This window comes from Phocoena phocoena, chromosome 2, assembly GCF_963924675.1.
Source record: "Phocoena phocoena chromosome 2, mPhoPho1.1, whole genome shotgun sequence".
In the NCBI taxonomy this organism is placed as follows: Eukaryota; Metazoa; Chordata; class Mammalia; order Artiodactyla; family Phocoenidae; genus Phocoena; species Phocoena phocoena.
In genome coordinates this window covers 40,934,569-40,953,974 of record NC_089220.1, presented here as the reverse complement: position 1 = coordinate 40,953,974, position 19,406 = coordinate 40,934,569, and the positions used below count along the sequence as shown (strand labels likewise).

Here is a 19,406-nt window from a genome sequence, read left to right as displayed (position 1 = left end):
TATTAAGGCAATTCTTTTCCATAGAATTTGTCAGATCAGATTTTTTAAAAACGCCTTTGGGGTTACACATGAGAGATTCACCAATATAATTTGCCTGTTAAAATTATAACTGTATTTACTCTGTCTAAATTCAGAACTGTGGATTTGATTCCAGTTGACCAGTTTAGAAATGTGTGTAATGTGAATCTACAGAACAATAATCTTACCTCATTCAGTGGATTAATCTATCTGCCTAATGTGAAGGTGAGTCACTCACAAATTTTCTTTTTTTCTTTCAGGGTTTTCAGTGTAAGTTGTAATCTTCTTTACTTTGGGATAAAATGTATATTCATGTCATTAAAGAAGAGAAATTAATTTTCTGAAAGTATTTTTTCACCAAGAAAAAAAGCATTACTTCCCAAAGTTATTTCAGTTGATCTCAGTTTTATGTGATTGTCTTATAAGCAGTGAATCTTCCTGTCTAATAGGAGATGGGATGGAAGGCTGCCTCTGTAGTGAGTGAAGTTGGAGGATACTGTGGTTCTCAAAGCAGCCTCTGCCTCCTGTCCTACAGCTTTGAGCCATCTACTAATGCCTTTTAAACTTAGGGGAATAACGATCTCTCCAACTAGAGTTATTTCATCTAAATAAGTCTTGGAGAAGTCAAGAGTACAGATTGAGAAAGTTGAGCAACTTTCTAGGGTCTCCATTATTTTGTTTGAAATGGTGTATTTTTCAGCATGTCAGATGATAAAAAACACATTCAAAGCCAAATCCAGACAATTTAGGACATAAAATTTTGTCATTTTTAACACTAATATATTAAATTATGTTATATAGCCAAAGATATATTTACAGCATCATTCCTATGTTAATATCTGATTAATAATGGGTTCCTTCTGTAGGTCTTATGCCTCAACTATAATCATATTGAATCAATCATGCCCCGACTAAAGCCTCAGACTCACTTGACCAGTAGACAACTACTCTACCAGAAAGTGCCTTCAAGTGGCTATGGGCAGCAAGGAACTTCAAAAATAAACAGGTATTATTCTTTTTTTTTACAACTATAAATAATTTTGGTTGGGAATTTAAAAAGCAGTTAGTCACATTATTGACAGCAGTACATACATTTAGCTTATTTTAATACTTAATAGCTCCATGCCAAAAATAAACTTCACAAATAAAAAGATACCAAAATACTCTTTTGTTATTGTTTTTTCCCAGCCTTCTCCATTTCATACTTATATTGTATGATAAATAAATTTCATTTTATTGCTGAGTAGTATTCCATTATATGACAAGTTGTTTATCTATTTATCATTGATGAACATTTGGGTTGTTTCCAGTTTGAAGCTATTTTGATTAAAGTCGCTATGAAAATTTATACACATCCTTTATATTGGAGACTACTCAGATTTGTTTTTTAACAGCTTTACTGAAGTACAGTTTACTTACCATATTCACTCATTTTAAGTGTATAATTTTTACTAAATTTATAGAGTTGTGCAATTACTACCTACTGCAGTACAGTTTTAGAACATTTCCATCACACAACAGAGAGATGCCTTGTGTCTATTTGGAGTCAATTCCCTTTTGCACCTCTAGGTCCAAGAAACCACTAATCTACTTTCTATAGAGTTATGTTTTCTAGACATTTTATATAAATGGAATAATATAATATGTGGTCTTTTGCATTTGACTTCTTACACTTAGCATAATGTTTTTGAGATTCATCCATGTTATAGCATCTATTAGTAGTTCATTCTTTTTTTATTGCTGAATATGTTGGGCATTCCATTGTCTGGATATATTCCACATCATGTTTATCTATTCACCAGTTGATAGACATTTGGACAGTTCCCACTTTGGGTTTGGTATGAATAATGATGCTATAAAGATTTGTGTAGAAGTATTTGTATGTGCTCATGTTCACATTTCTCTTGAGTAGATACCTAAGAGTGAAATTCCTGAGTCATATGGTAATTTAATGTTTAACTTTTTAAGAAACTGCCACACTGTTTTCCAAAGTGGTTGTACCACTTTACATTACCAAAAATTTTTGAAGGTTCTAAGTTCCCCACATCCACACCAACACTTGTTGTCTGTGTTTTTGATTACAGCCATTCTAGTGGAGTTAAAGAAGTACCTTATCGTGGTTTTAATTTGCTTTTTTTTTTTTGCGGTATGCGGGTCTCTCACTGTTGTGGCCTCTCCCGTTGCGGAGCACAGGCTCTGGACGCGCAGGCTCAGCAGCCATAGCTCATAGCTCACGGGCCCAGCCGCTCCGCGGCATGTGGGATGCTCCCGGACCAGGGCACGAACCCGTGTCCCCTGCATCGGCAGGCGGACTCTCAACCACTGCGCCACCAGGGAAGCCCCCATTAGCCATTATTATATCTTATTTGTGACTGTTTAAATCTTTTATTTTTCAATTATGTTGTTTGGTTTTTTATTATTGAGTTCTTTAAATATTCTGGATACAAGCCCTTTATCAAATCAATGATTTACAAGTATTTTCTCTCAATGTGTGGCTTGTCTTTTTATTTTCTTAAACAGTATCTTTTAAAAGAATTTTAATTTTGATAAAGTCCAATTTATCAACTTTTTCTCTTACAGATTATGATTTTGTTGTTGTACCTAAGAACTCTTTGCCTAACCTAACTTCACAAAGATTTTCTCATATGTTTTCTTCAAAAAAAATTTGTTTCCTCTTACATTTAGGACTATGATCCATTTTGAGTTTATTTTTGTACATGTTGTGAGGTAAAAAGTGAGGGCTAAATCCATCTTTTTGCACGTGTATATTCATTTATCCCAGCACCATTTGTTTAATATACTATCCTTTCCCCCACTGAGTTGCCTTGGTACCTTTGTTGAAAAGCAATTGACCATAAATATAAAAGTTTGTTTCTGGACTCTTAATTCTATTCCATTGATCTAGGTGTCTGTCCTTTTGCCAGTTCCAGACTGGTTTGATTACTGCAGCTTTATAAGTTTTGAAATCAGGACATGTAAGCCCTCCAACCTTGTTCCTTTAAAGATTGTTTTGGATATTCTGGGTTATTTGCATTTCCTTATAACTGTTATGATGAGATGGTTATTTTCTGGAGAAAAAAAGAAGAAAGAAAACCTGTTGGACTTTAGATAGAGATTGCATTGAATCTATTGATCAATTTTGGGACAACTACCATCTTAGTAGTAATAGTGAGTCTTCTAATCTGTGAACACAGAATATTTCTCCATTTATTTAGATCTTTAATTTATCTCAGCAATGTTTTGTAGCCTTCTGTGTATACATTTTGTACTCCTTTTGTTAATTTTTTGTGAAGCATTTTATCCTTTTTTATACTATTGTGAATAGAAGTCTTAATTTCATTCTCAGTTTATTGAAGATGTATAGAAATTCAGTTGATTTTTGTATATTAATCTTTTACCCTGTAATCTTGCTGAACTCATTTATTGGTGCAATAATAGTTTTTTGGTGGATTCCTAAGGATTTTCTAAATATAAGATCCTGTCATCTGAGAATAAGGACAGTTTTACTAATTCCTTTCCAATCTGAATACATTTGTTTTTTTCTTTTTCTTGCCTGATTGCACTGGCTCTTGCTTTTTATTTCAAGTAATTCTTTCTGTATTTCTTTGTTCTTTAGCATATAAAACTGTTTTTAAAGAAGAAAACATTATTATATAAATTATGAAGACAGAATATTATAGTTTGATTTATTACTAAATTCATTCTTTTTCTTTTTAAACTTCAATTTATAGTAAGTACATACTAAACTGTCTTTTCATGTTTATACAAACAGCTGGTTTGAATTAAGTTTATGGGCTCAAACTTACATGTGTGTTTCAGAGATACAATGAGCAGTGAAAATTTGCCTCCAATAATGCACAGTTTAGAAGTTCTTCATTTGGGCTACAACGGAATTTGTAATCTCATTCAGCTACAGCTTAACAGACTAAGAAATTTAAAATTCCTCTTTCTTCAGGGTGAGTAGCAACACTATTCATGTGTAAGTCTTTATTATTAAAAACTGATTTGATTATCATCCTGTTTTGAAAGCAAATATAAGCATCAACATTAAAACAGATTCATTGACAAAAATATTTCAGTAATCACTAACGGGTTTATCTTGGGTTATTTATATAAATAATGTAAATGTGATATCCTAGAGCTATAGAATATTGCATTCTATCTCTGACACCAAAACACATGGCATTTTCTATGCAGCATGAATGACATAATGGGGCTAGAGTGGTCTCAGTGGAAAGGGTGAGTCCAAAATGCAGTTTAAAAGAAGTAAATATTAGTACTTAATGACTAGATATACAAGGAAAGAAAAATAGTTCAAGATGTTTGCATGCTTTTATTAAGAGATTGGGCAAAATGAGGTACTAAAGCTAGGGAAAGATTAGTTAGTGTTGTGACAACTTTCAGACATGAAAATGGAAATTTTTTCAGGTTGTAGTACTGCACCACAGGTCGGAACTGGAGATGTATATTTTAGAATTATCCCAGTGGAGGTAACAGGTAAAGTCATAGCATATGTGCTTACTTAGGAAATAAGTATAGAGAAAGAATGAAAAGCCAAAAAGCGATGTGGAGACAAACCCACTACCTCTCAGCAATTCCCTTCCACACCCCACACCCAGAATTAAGAAGGGTGGAATAAGCACCAGCAAAGGAGACATTCACAAAATTTTGAAAGAAAACCAAGAAATACAGACTCTAAATGTCAGGAGAAAAGAGGGTGATTGACCTAAAGTCAAATGATAAAAAGAATGAGGCCTATGAAAAAAATACTGGATGTACACAATTGGATTCAACAAAAAAGGAGACCATTAGTAACCTTCAGAGTGTCAGATTTGGAAGTGTGGGAAGAGCAAAAACCAAAGTGAAAACAATATAGAGGGAAGTGGTTGGACAGGCAGTAAAGACAACAAACAGAGGTTGGATGCTCAAGGAACTTGTCCCTGAAAAGAAGGTAAGAGATCAGAAGGTAGCTAGTGAAATTATAAGCATATTTTAAAGGTTTGTAAAGAGGTGAGTTAGGTTAAAGATACTGAACAGGAGGAGACAATTCTAAGGTCAGTCTAAAGAGGGAAGAGGGCAAAAGTTGTAGAGGAGTACACAAATGTAGGCAGTGATAAGATGAGGCCATGCCATGGTCTACCAGAGAGTTAATGAACTTACATTTCACATGTTGTGTTAAGTTTGCAAGATGGTGGGAAAGGTACAGTCTTTAGGGAAAGGGCAGGGTGGGGCTGTAGGGAAGCAAGTTAGAATCTTAAGGGTTAAAGGTCAAATTTACCTAAAAATGTAACTATCTAGTTAAATAAGTGGGAATTGGGAGACCATCAAGATGGCGGAGGAGTAGGATGTGGAGATCACCTTCCTCTTCACAAATACATCAAAAATACATCTGCATGTGGAACACTCCTACAGAACACCTACTGAACGTTGGCAGAAGACCTCAGACTTCCCAAGGGCAGAAATCCCTACGTATCTGGGTGGAACAAAAGAAAAAAGTAAAAACAGAGACAAAAGAATAGGGACGGGACTTCCACCTCTGGGAGGGAGCTGTGAAGGAGGAAAAGTTTCCACACAATAGGAAGCCCCTTCACTGGTGGAGACGGTAAATTGTAGACTTCAGGTTTGCTCTCTGAGACTGACTTATTTCTGATTTTTATGCTTAGTATAGTTTTTAGCGCTTGTTATCATTGGTGGATTTGTTTATTGGTTTGGTTGCTCTCTTCTTTTTTTAATTACTTTTTAATTTTTTTTACTTTTTTTTTTTTTTTTTTTTTGCGGTACGCGGGCCTCTCACTGCTGTGGCCTCTCCCACTGCGGAGCACAGGCTCCAGACGCGCAGGCTCAGCGGCCATGGCTCACGGGCCCAGCCGCTCCGCGGCATGTGGGATCTTCCCGGACCGGGGCACGAACCCGTGTCCCCTGCATCGGCAGGCGGACTCTCAACCACTGCGCCACCAGGGAAGCCCTTTTTTACTTTTTAATTTTAATTTTTTAATTACTTTAAAATTGTTATTTTAACAATTTTTAAAAAGTTTTAAATTTTTAATTTAATTTAATTTTTTCTTTCTTTTTTTCTCCCTTTTCTTCTGAGCCATGTGGCTGACAGGGTCTTGATGCTCCGGCCTGATATCAGGCCTGAGCGTCTGGCGGGGGGAGAGCTGAGTTAAGGACATTGGACCACCATAGACCTCCCAGCCCCAAGTAATAACAATTGGCAAGAGCTCTCCCAGAGATCTCTGTCTCAACACTAAGACCTAGCGCCACCTAATGGCTAGCAAGCTCCAGTGCTGGACACCCCATGCCAAAGCAAGATAGGAACACAATCCCACGGATTAGCAGAGAGACTACCTAAAATCATACCGAATGCACAGACACCCCAAAAACACACCACCGGACGCAGCCCTGCCCACCAGAAAGACAAGAGCCAGCCCAACCCACCAGAACCCAGGCACCAGTGCCCTCCACCAGGAAGCCTACACAAGCCACTGAACCAACCTTACCCACAGGGGGCAGACACCAAAAACAACAGGAATTACAAACCTGCATCCTGTGAAAAGGAGACCCCAAACACAGAGTTAAGCTAAATGGGAAGATAGAAATTTGTCTGTTGGATAAGTGACCTGGAAGATAAGAACGGATAAGTGACCTGGAAGATAAAATAGTGGAAATAACTACCACAGAGCAGAATAAACAAAAAAGAATGAGAAGAATTGAGGATAGTCTCAGAGACCTCAGGGAAAACATTAAATGCACCAACATTCGAATTATAGGGGTCCCAGAAGAAAAAGAGAAAAAAGGGTCTGAGAAAATATTTGAAGAGACTATAGTTGAAAACTTCCCTAACATGGGAAAGGAAATAGTCAATCAAGTCCAGGAAATGCAGAGAGTCCCATACAGGATAAATCCAAGGGGAAACACACTAAGACACATATTAATCAAACTATCAAAAATTAAATACAAATAAAAAATATTAAAAGCAGCATGGAAAAACAATAAATAACATACAAGGGAATCTCCATAAGGTTAACAGCTGATCTTTCAGCAGAAACTATGCAAGCCAGAAGGGACATGTTTAAAGTGATGAAAGGGAAAAACCTAAAACCAAGATTACTCTACCCAGCAAGGATCTCATTCAGATTCAATGGAGAAATTAAAACCTTTACAGACAAGCAAAAGTGAAGAGAATTCAGCACTACCAAACCAGCTTTACAACAAATGCCTAAGGAACTTCTATAGGCAGGAGACACAAGAGAAGGAAAAGACCTACAGTAACAAACCCCAAACAATTAAGCAAATGGGAGTAGGAACATACATACTGAGAATAATCTTAAATGTAAATGGATTGAATGCTCCAACCAAAAGACATAGACTGGCTGAATGGATACAAAAACAAGACCCATATATATGCTGTTTATAAGACACCCACTTCAGACCTAGGGAAACATACAGACTGAAAGTGAGGGGATGGAAAAAGATATTCCATGCAAATGGAAATCAAAAGAAAGCTGGAGTAGCAATTCTCATATCAGACAAAATAGACTTTAAAATAAAGACTATTAAAAGAGACAAAGAAGGACACTACATAATGATCAAGGGATCGATCCAATAAGAAGATATAACAATTGTAAATATTTATGCACCCAATATAGGAGCACCTCAATACATAAGGCAAATGCTAACAGCCATAAAAAGGGCCATCGACAGTAACAAAATCATAGTAGGGGACTTTAACACCCCACTTTCACCAATGGACAGATCATCCAAAATGAAAATAAATAAGGAAACACAAGCTTTAAATGACACATTAGACAAGATGGACTTAATTGATATTTATAGGACATTCCATCCAAAAATGACAGAATACAATTTCTTCTCAAGTGCTCATGGAACATTCTCCAGGATAGATCATATCTTGGGCCACAAATCAAGCCTTGGTAAATTTAAGAAAATTGAAATCGTATCAAGTGTCTTCTCCACCACAACGCTATGAGACTAGATATCAATTACAGGAAAGAAAATGTAAAAAATACAAACACATGGAGGCTAAACAATACACTACCAAATAATGAAGAGATCACTGAAGAAATCAAAGAGGAAATCAAAAATACCTAGAAAAAAATGACAATGAAAACACAACAACCCAAAACCTATGGGATGCATCAAAAGCAGGTCTAAGAGGGACGTTTATAGCAATACAATCCTACATCAAGAAACAAGAAAAATCTCAAATAAACAACCTAACCTTACACCTAAAGCAATTAGAGGAAGAAGAACAAAAAAACCCCCAAAGTTAGCAGAAGGAAAGAAATCATAAAGATAAGGTCAGAAATGAATGAAAAAGAAGTGAAGGACAGGGAACTTTCCTCAACATAATAAAGGCCATATATGACAAGCCCACAGCAAACATCATCCTCAATGGTGAAAAACTGAAAGCATTTCCACTAAGATCAGGAACAAGACAAGGTTGCCCACTCTCACCACTCTTATTCAACATAGTTTTGGAAGTTTTAGCCACAGCAATCAGAGAAGAAAAGGAAATAAAAGGAATCCACATCGGAAAAGAAGAAGTAAAGCTGTCACTGTTTGCAGATGACATGATACTATACATAGAGAATCCTAAAGATGCTACCAGAAAACTACTAGAGCTAATCAATGAATTTGGTAAAGTAGCAGGATACAAAATTAATGCACAGAAATCTCTGGCATTCCTATATACTAATGATGAAAAATCTGAAAGTGAAATCAAGAAAACACTCCCATTTACCATTGCAACAAAACGAATAAAATATCTAGGAATAAACCTACCTAAGGATACGAAAGACCTGTATGCAGAAAATTATAAGACACTGATGAAAGAAATTAAAGATGATACAAATAGATGGAGAGATATACCATGTTCTTGGATGGGAAGAATCAACATTGTGAAAATGACTCTACTACCCAAAGCAATCTACAGATTCAATGCAATCCCTATTAAACTACCACTGGCATTTTTCACAGAACTAGAACAAAAAATTTCGCAATTTGTATGGAAACACAAAAGACCCCGAATAGCCAAAGCAATTTTGAGAATGAAAAAAGGAGCTGGAGGAATCAGGCTCCCTGACTTCAGACTATACTACAAAGCAACAGTAATCAAGACAGTATGGTACTGGCACAAAAACAGAAAGATAGATCAGTGGAACAGGATAGAAAGCCCAGAGATAAACCCATGCACATATGGACACCTTATCTTTGATAAAGGAGGCAGGAATGTGCAGTGGAGAAAGGACAGCCTCTTCAATAAATGGTGCTGGGAAAACTGGACAGGTACATGTAAAAGTATGAGATTAGATCACTCCCTAACACCATACACAAAAATAAGCTCAAAATGGATTAAAGACCTAAATGTAAGGCCAGAAACTATCAAACTCTTAGAGGAAAACATAGGAAGAACACTCTATGACATAAATCACAGCAAGATCCTTTCTGACCCACCTCCTAGAGTAATGGAAATAAAAACAAAAATAAACAAATGGGACCTAATGAAACTTCAAAGCTTTTGCACAGCAAAGGAAACCATAATCAAGACCAAAAGACAACCCTCAGAATGGGAGAAAACATTTGCAAATGAAGCAACTGACAAAGGATTAATCTCCAAAATTTACAAGCAGCTCATGCAGCTCAATAACAAAAAAACAAACAACCCCATCCAAAAATGGGCAGAAGACCTAAACAGACATTTCTCCAAAGAAGATATACAGAATGCCAACAAACACATGAAAGAATGCTCAACCTCATTAATCATTAGAGAAATGCAAATCAAAACTACAATGAGATATCATCTCACACCAGTCAGAATGGCCATCATCAAAAAATCTAGAAACAATAAATGCTGGAGAGGGTGTGGAGAAAAGGGGACACTCTTGCACTGCTGGTGGGAATGTGAATTGGTTCAGCCGCTATGGAGAACAGTATGGAGGTTCCTTAAAAAACTACAAATAGAACTACCATATGACCCAGCAATCCCACTACTGGGCATATACCCTGAGAAAACCAAAATTCAAAAGGAGTCATGTACCAAAATGTTCATTGCAGCTCTATTTACAATAGCCCGGAGATGGAAAGAACCTAAGCGCCCATCATCGGACGAATGGATAAAGAAGATGTGGCACATATACACAATGGAATATTACTCAGCCTTAAAAAGAAATGAAATTGAGATATTTGTAATGAGATGGATAGACCTAGAGTCTGTCATACAGAGTGAAGTAAGTCAGAAAGACAAAGACAGATACCGTATGCTAACACATATATATGGAATTTGAGGGGAAAAAATGTCATGAAGAACCTAGGGATAAGACAGGAATGGAGGCGCAGACCTACTGGAGAGCGGACTTGGGGATATGGGGAGGGGGAAGGGTGAGTTTTGACAGGGCGAGAGAGAGTCATGGACATATACACACTAACAAACGTGGTGGGGTGGATAGCTGGGGGGAAGCAGCCGCAAGGCACAGGGATATTAGCTCGGGGCTTTGGGACAGCCTGGAGGGGTGGGAGGGGGAGAGTGGGAGGGAGGGAGATGCAGGAGGGAAGACACATGGGAGCACATGTATATGTATAGCTGATTCACTTTGTTATAAATCAGAAACTAACACACCATTGTAAAGCAATTATACCCCAATAAAGATGTTAAAAAAAAAAAAAAAAAATACCAAAATTAAAAAAAAAAAAAAAAAAAAAAAAAAAAAAAAAAAAGAAGTGAAGGACACAATAGCAAAGATCAATAAAACTAAAAGTTGGTTCTTTTAGAAGAAAAACTGAATTGATAAACCATTAGCCAGACTCTTAAAGAAAAAAAGGGAGAAGACTCAAATCAACAGAATTAGAAATGAAAAAGGAGAAGTAACAACTGACACTGCAGAAATACAAAGAATCATGAGGGATTACTACACGGAACTGTATGCCAAAAAAATGGAAAACCTGGAAGAAAGGGACAAATTCTTAGAAAAGCACAACATTCTGAGACTGAACCTGGAAGAAATAGAAAATATAAGCAGACCAACCACAAGCACTGAAATTGAAACTGTGATTAAAAATCTTCCAACAAACATAAAGCCCAGGACCAGACCGCTTCACAGGCGAATTCTATCAAACGTTTGGAGAAAAGCTAACACCTATCCTTCTCAAACTCTTCCAAAATATAGCAGAGGGAGGAACACTCCCAAACTCATTCTACAAGGTCACCATCACCCTGATGCCAAAATCAGACAAAGATGTCACAAAAAAGAAAACTAAAGACCAATATCACTCATGAACATAGATGCAAAAATCCTCAACAAAATACTAGCAAACAGAATCCAACAGCACATTAAAAGGATCATACACCATGATCAAGTGGGGGTGTATCCCAGGGATATTTGATATACACAAATCAATCAATTTGATACCCCATATTAACAAATTGAAGGATAAAAACCATATGATCATCTCCATAGCTGTAGAAAAAGCTTAAAACAAAATTCAGCACCCATTTATGATAAAAACTCTCCAGAAAGCAGGCATAGAGGGAACTTACCTCAACATAATAAAGGCCATATATGACAAACACACAGCCAACATCATCATCAATGGTGAAAAACTGAAACCATTTCCTCTAAAATCAGGAACAAGACAAGGATCCCACTCTCACCACTATTATTCAACATAGTTTTGGAAGTTTTAGCCACAGCAATCAGAGATTAAAAAGAAATAAAAGGAATCCAAATCAGAGAAGAAGTAAAGCTGTCACTGTTTGCAGATGACATGATACTTTACATAGAGAATCCTAAAGATGCTACCAGAAAACTAGTAAAGCTAATCAGTGAATCTGGTTAAGTAGCAGGATACAAAATTAATGCACAGAAATCTCTTGCATTCCTATACACTAATGTTGAAAAATATGAAAGAGAAATTAAGGAAACACTCCCATTTACCACTGCAACAAAAAGAATAAAATGCCTAGGAATAAACCTACCTAAGGAGACAAAAGACCTGTATGCAGAAAAGTATAAGACACTGATGAAAGGTATTAAAGATGATACCAACAGGTGGAGAGATATACCATGTTTTGGATTGGAAGAATCAACATTGTGAAAATGACTATACTACCCAAAGCTATTTACAGATTCATTGTAATCCCTGTCAAACTACCAAGGGCTTTTTTCACAGTACTAGAACAAAAAATTTCACAATTTGTGTGGAAAGACCCCAAATAGCCAAAGCAATCTTGAAAAAGAAAAATGGAGCTGGAGGAATCAGGCTCCCTGACTTCAGCCTATACTACAAAGCTATAGTAATAAAGACAGTATGGTACTGACAGAAAAACAGAAATATAGATCAGTGGAACAGGATAGAAAGCCCATGCACATATGGTCACCTTATATTTGAAAAAGGAGGCAAGAATAAAGAATGGAAAAAAAACAGCCTGTTCAATAAGTGGTGCTGGGAAAATTGGACAGCTGTAAGTAAAAGAATGAAATTAGAACACTTCCTAACACCATACACAAAAATAAAATCAAAATGGATTAGAGACCTACATGTAAGGCTAGACACTATAAAACTCTTAGAGGAAAACATAGGAAGAACACTCTTTGACATAAACCACAGCAAGATCCTTTTTGACCCACCCTTTTTGTTTTGAAATAAAAACAAAAATAAACAAATGGGACCTAATGAAACTTAAAAGCTTTTGCACAGCAAAGGAACCATAAACAAGATGAAAAGACAACCCTCAGAATAGGAGAAAATATTTGCAAACGAATCAATGGACAAAGGATTAATCTCTAAAATATATAAACAGCTCATGCAGCTCAGTATCAAAAGAACAAACACCCCAATCCAAAAATGGGCAGAAGATCTAAACAGACATTTCTCCAAAGAAGATATACAGATTGCCAACAAACACATGAAAGGATGCTCACCATCACTAATCATTAGAGAAATGCAAATCAAAACTACAATGAGGTATCACCTCACATGGTCAGGATGGACATCATCAAAAAATCTACAAACAATAAATGCTGGAGAGGGTGTGGAGAAAAGGGAACCCTCTTGCACTGTTGGTGGGAATGTAAATTGATACAGCCACTATGGAGAACAGTATGGAGGTTCCTTAAAAAACTAAAAATAGAACTACCATATGACCCAGCAATCCCACTATGGGCATATACCCTAGAAAACCATAATTCAGAAAGAGTCATGTACCAGAATGTTCATTGCAACACATTTACAATAGCCAGAACATGGAAGTAACCTAAGTATCCATCAACAGATGAATGGATAAAGAAGATGTGGCACATATATACAATGGAATATTACTCAGCCATAAAAAGAAACAAAATTGAGCTATTTGTAGTGAGGTGGATGGACCTAGACTCTGTCATACAGAGTGTAGTAAGTCAGAAAAAGAAAAGCAAATACCGTATGCTAACGCATAAATATGGAATCTAAAAAAAAAAAAAAAGAAAAAATGGTCTGATGAACCTAGGGGCAGGACAGGAATAAAGATGTATATGATGCAGATGTAGAGAATGGACTTGAGGACGTGGGGAGGGGGAAGGGTAAGCTGGGACGAAGTGAGAGAGTAGCACTGACATATATACACTACCAAATGTAAAATAGCTAGCTAGTGGGAAGCAGCTGCATCGCACAGGGTGATCAGCTTGGTGCTTTGTGACCACCTAGAGGGGTGGGATAAGGAGGGTGGGAGGGGGGTGCAAGAGGGAGGGGATATGGGGATATATGTATACATATATCTGATTCACTTTGTTGTACAGCAGCGACTAACAGAATATTGTAAAGCAATTATACTCCAATAAAGATATTAAAGAAAAATGAACTGTTAAGAAGGGAAATAAATAATATCTCATAAGTAAAAAAAACTTTTTAAATTTAGAAGTAAATAAATAAGTGGGAGTTTTCTAACAATGGCAAATTCTGCTAGTTAAATATAAGATCCCTGAAATCACATCTAGCACTGTTGTTTTGGAGTTTTCTTTCTTAAATATGTTTAGTGAGCATTCTAAAATGAAAAATAGCCAAAAATATGCTACTGTAGACATTATTCAGCACTTAAAGCTATATCACGTGATTTTTATACCACTGGACTTTATTAAAAGTGACCATCCAAATACATGATTTCATGAAAGTAATATATTAACACAACTGAGTCATTTTTCTCAGTCTGACTTGAATAGTCTTTTTTTCATTCTTAAGTAAGGCAGTGGTAATGTTTCAAAGTCTGTGATTTAATTCTGTGAGCAATTTTATTGAAGGTTATGATGTTATCAGTTTCTCTAAGGAATAAAACAAAATAAGGTAACTTTCTCATATTTCATCAATTGTGAGACACCCACTTTTTATATTTTAACATGTCTTGAAATCAGGTTGTATCTTAATTGATGGCATAACATAGTTTACCTAGCCATGTTTTTTTCCTTAGTATACATAAAATATTGACATATCTTAACAATTGTTGGCATCTTAAGTTCGATTAAATATGTTAAATTACAAAGAGAAGAATTCCAAGAAAGTGGGATCACATGTTCAGTAATATATTAGTTTGCTAGGACTGCCATAACAAAGTACCACAGCCTGGGTGGCTTAAACAAAAATTTATTTCCTCACAGTTCTGGAGGCCAGAAGTCCAAGATCAAGATATCAGCAGGGTTGGTCACTTCTGAGGGCCTCTCTTCTTGGCTTATAATTGTATTCTGTATCTTCACATGGTCTTCCCTCTGTGTCCTAATCTCCTCTTCACATAAGGACACCAGTGATATTGGATTAGTGATCACCCAATGACCTCATTTAACGTTAGTTACCTCTTTAAAGACGAAAATACAGCCATGTTCTGAGGGGCTAGGGGTTAAGACTTCCACATATTAATTGGGGGGGACACAATTCAGTCCAGTAACAAAGAGGATAAATAGTGGATGAAAGATAGAATGGCACAGAAGCAGCATTGTAAAAGGTCTAGGGTAGGCCTGGTGTTGCCACTTTTATGTCATTGAGCAAGACAGTTTCTCTGACCCTCAGTTTTCTGATCATTAAAAAAGGATAGGCTTCCCTGGTGGCGCAGTGGTTGAGAGTCCGCCTGCCGATGCTAGGGGACACGGGTTTGTGCCCCGGTCCGGGAAGATCCCACATGCCGCGGAGCGGCTGGTCCCGTGAGCCATGGCCGCAGAGCCTGTGCTCGTCAATGGGAGAGGCCACAACAGTGAGAGGCCCGAATACAGCAAAAAAAAAAAAAAAAAAAGGATAAAATTTTCCCTGTGCTATTTTAAGAATCTAATAGAAAACACACATAAAAGCATTTGGTCAACTCAAAGGTTCTCTTCTTATATAAGTTATCATTCATACTTATAAAACTATTGATTGCTACAGCTGAGAGAAATCATAGGTTATAATGAAAGGATTGAGGTTTTAATTAACGTAATAAATTCTTAATTTTTTAATGTAGTTGCAGTGCAAAAATATGTTGAGAAAGAAATAACAGCATAATTAAGGTATATTCTTCCAGCCTAACATTACAACAAATTAGTTTATTTTAATAATTAGATATACCTATTTGAATACCTATTAGAATAATAATTAGAATAACCCAGTATACTCAGGAAGTGTATCTTTTTTTTTTTTTGCTTTTCTAACTACTTCCTGGTGCATTTTGGTCTTTCTTTTTAAGTTGTTTTTGTTTGTTTTTAAAATTAAATTATAGTTGATTTACAATGCTGTGTTAGTTTCTGGTGTACATCAAAGTGATTCAGTTATACATATATATAGTCTTTTTCATATTCTTTTCCATTATGACTTATTATAGGATATTGAATATAGTTCCCTGTGCTACACAGTAGGCTCTTGTTGTTTATCCATTCTATATATAATAGTTTGCATCTGCTAGTCCCAAACTCCAGTACATATTTCCCCCACGACCTCTCCCTCTTGGCAACCACAAGTCTGTTCTCTGTCTGTAAGTCTGTTTCTGTTTTGTGGATTGGTTCATTTGTGTCATATTTTAGATTCCACATTTAAGTGATATCATATGGTATTTGTCTTTCTCTTTCTGACTTAATTCGGTTAGTATGATAATCTCTAGGTCCATACGTGTAGCTGCAAACGGCATTATCTCATTCTTTTTTATGGCTGAGTAACATTCCATTGTATCTACCATATCTTCTTTATCCATTTATCTGTTGATGGACATTTAGGTTGCTTCCATGTCTTGGATATTGTAAATAGTGCTGCAATGAACATTGGGGTGCATGCATCTTTTTGAATTGCTGGATCATATGGCAACTCTTTTTTTAGTTTTTTCAGGCACCTCCATATTGTTTTGCATAGTGGCCGCACCAATTTACATTCCCACCAACAGTGTAGGAGGGCTCCCTTTTCTCCACAACCTCTCCAGCAACTATTATTTATAGACTTTTTTTAAACATCTTTATTGGAGTATAATTGCTTTACATTGTTGTGTTAGTTGCTGCTGTACAACAAAGTGAATCAGCTATACGTATACATATATCCCCATATCTCCTCCCTCTTGCGTCTCCCTCCCACCCTCCCTATCCCACCCCTCTAGGTGGTCACAAAGCACCAAGCTGATCTCCCTGTGCTATGCGGCTGTTTCCCACTAGCTATCTATTTTACATTTGTTAGTGTATATATGTCCATGCCACTCTCTCACTTCATCCCAGCTTACCCTTCCCCCTCCCCAAGTCGTTAAGTCCACTCTCTACGTCTGCGTCTTTATTCCTGTCCTGCCCCTAGGTTCTTCAGAACAATTTTTTTTTTTTAGATTCCATATATATGTGTGAGCATACGGTATTTGTTTTTCTCTTTCTGACTTACTTCACTCTGTATGACAGATTCTATGTCCATCCACCACACTACAAATAACTCAGTTTCGTTTCTTTTTATGGCTGAGTAATATTCCATTGTACATAGGGGCCACATCTTCTTTATCCATTCATCTGATGGGAATGTAAATTGATACAGCCACTATGGAGAACAGTATGGAGGTTCCTTGAAAAACTGAAAATAGAACTACCATACGACCCAGCAATCCCACTACTGGGCATATACCCTGAGAAATCCATAACTCAAAAAGAGTCATGTACCACAATGTTCATTGCAGCACTATTTACAATAGCCAGGACATGGAAGCAACCTAAGTGTCTATAGACTTTTTAAAGATGGCCATTCTGACCAGTGTGAGGTGGTACCTCATTGTAGTTTTGATTTGCATTTCTCTAATAATTAGCAATGTTGAGCATCTTTTCATATGCTTCAGCCATCTGTATGTCTTCTTTGGAGAAATGTCTATTTAGGTCCTCTGTCCATTTTTTGATTGGGTTGTTTTTTTGTTATTGAGCTGTATGAGCTAGGAAGCATATCTTCTGCAGCACTTTTATACATCTACTTTTATCAGTATCAACTATTTTAGCACTTAACTGTTGAACAGACAGATTGGGTCAATTCAGTACATTTTGTGCATCATATCTTAAAGGAAAAATTTTGCCAAATATTATTTGATGATGATGATGATGCTACCTTCCTGTAAATTACATTTCTGTTTCTCCTTGGAAATATATTCTTTTTAATACTTCACTTCTTAAAGAATCATTTGATAAAAAAATATTTAAATGAAGATAGATAACTTTTATTCAGTTTGGGCTCACTTGACATATCATGAGTTATCTTTTTCAGGGAATGAAATCAGTCAAGTTGAAGGGCTTGACAACTTAGAATTCCTTCAGGAATTGGTAGTGGACCATAACCGCATCAGAGCCTTTAATGATAGTGCCTTTGCCAAACCAAGCTCTCTGTTGGCGCTTCACCTAGAGGAAAACAGACTACGAGAGCTGAGCAAATTACAACCTTTGGTAAAACTAGAGAAACTCTTCCTAGGATATAATAAAATCCAGGTAACATTATTTATGAGATTTAAAAGACTTAACTCCTTTGAATATAAAGCTTCCAAGCACACCAATGAAAATTTTGCTAGTGTGTTATTTATCATTTATATGACATGTAAATACTCTGGGATGCAGAAATGCTCACCCTGCTGCTAGACTTATAAACCCAACCAACCCACATGCATCTACCTGCAGATCCTCTAAGAGATATTTTTTGTTCCTGACTTCTCTTGGTCCAAGCTATTTGTGCATCTCAATCCTAGACTCCCTCTGCCCCTTTAAACTTAACATATGTACTTGGTCTACCTGACATTTGAATCAACTCCTGATAATGGACTTCCACTTGGCTTTAATAATCCATCTTTCCCCACTCAAGGCTTCCTAAGCTAGCATCCTGCATTTGTTTCACCTGCTCATAATTCAGCCTGTTTCCATTAGGCCACTACCCAACTGAGCCTGCCCAAACTCTCTTCTGAGATAGTATACAGATAAGAGGGTTGAAGGTATTTCTCCTAACATTTCTCTCAGTGTTTTGCTGATGATCGGTTAGCCCTCCTTTTACCAATTTTGATATTTCTGCCCATACCTCTAAGACAATCTTGAAGACAAACAACTGTATACTGCCCTGCAAGGGCAGGGACCATGTCTTTCTTGCCCACATTTGTATTAGTATATAGCAAAGCGTCTGGTACATAGTAGATACATGATCAATATTTGTTAGTGGCTCTTCTTGCTGGAGTTCAGGAAGCCTTTTCTGGAGTGATAGAAAAGCCTGTTCAAGGCTACAAGGAAATCATGATCAGTGCCCCTTTCTATACAGCAACTAGGAAATACATATACAGAGAAAATTACATACAACTCACACATCAAGGGTCAAACAACATTCATCTGAGAAAAAGCCTGCCAAAACTGGCAATGGTTCTTCCAAAGCTTTATCCAGAAGAAATCTAAATTAGGATAATTGCTATCCTATAGGAACTCTTTCCAGTGATAGCAACTGAGCTAACACAAAGAATATGTCAAATCAGACTTATGTGAATCTGAGACCTTACCCAGTATCAAGCCTTACTAATAATTTCAAGGATACACAGGGTCTGGGGCATTCCTGTGGCTTCTCAAATTCCACTTCCAAGTGATCTAAAATAGGTCTAAAATTTTTTATAGTTACTAGATGAATTGGCTAAACCCACTAGTTATCCCAAATAAGAAGAGGAGCATATCAATAACTTTGTTTTATTACTATGAACTAGCAACAACCTGAAGCTGATCTTGTTGCCTAAATTTTGTCAGCAATAGCATTTTAGAAATAACTTTGCAGAAACTAAAGTGTATTTGCAAACTTTCACCAATGTTAAATAGATAATAATAAATAATCCCATCCAGTAGCAAAGGCAAGTCATTCAACTAGAGAAATAGTTTTTCAACTATATACATTACCATCAAATATATCAGTATTAA

General features: G+C 36.5%; 1 protein-coding gene across 1 annotated transcript in view; it reads left to right on the top strand.

Annotated features, from left to right (window-relative positions):
• Positions 1 to 19,406, top strand: part of LRRC9 (leucine rich repeat containing 9) — a 96,945-nt gene that overhangs the window by 65,282 nt on the left and 12,257 nt on the right. Inside the window, exons 24-27 of the mRNA XM_065872633.1 lie at positions 135 to 243; positions 885 to 1,024; positions 3,838 to 3,974; positions 17,740 to 17,957. Coding sequence (XP_065728705.1) covers positions 135 to 243; positions 885 to 1,024; positions 3,838 to 3,974; positions 17,740 to 17,957 — 604 coding nt within the window. The remainder of the gene's footprint in view (positions 1 to 134; positions 244 to 884; positions 1,025 to 3,837; positions 3,975 to 17,739; positions 17,958 to 19,406) is intronic.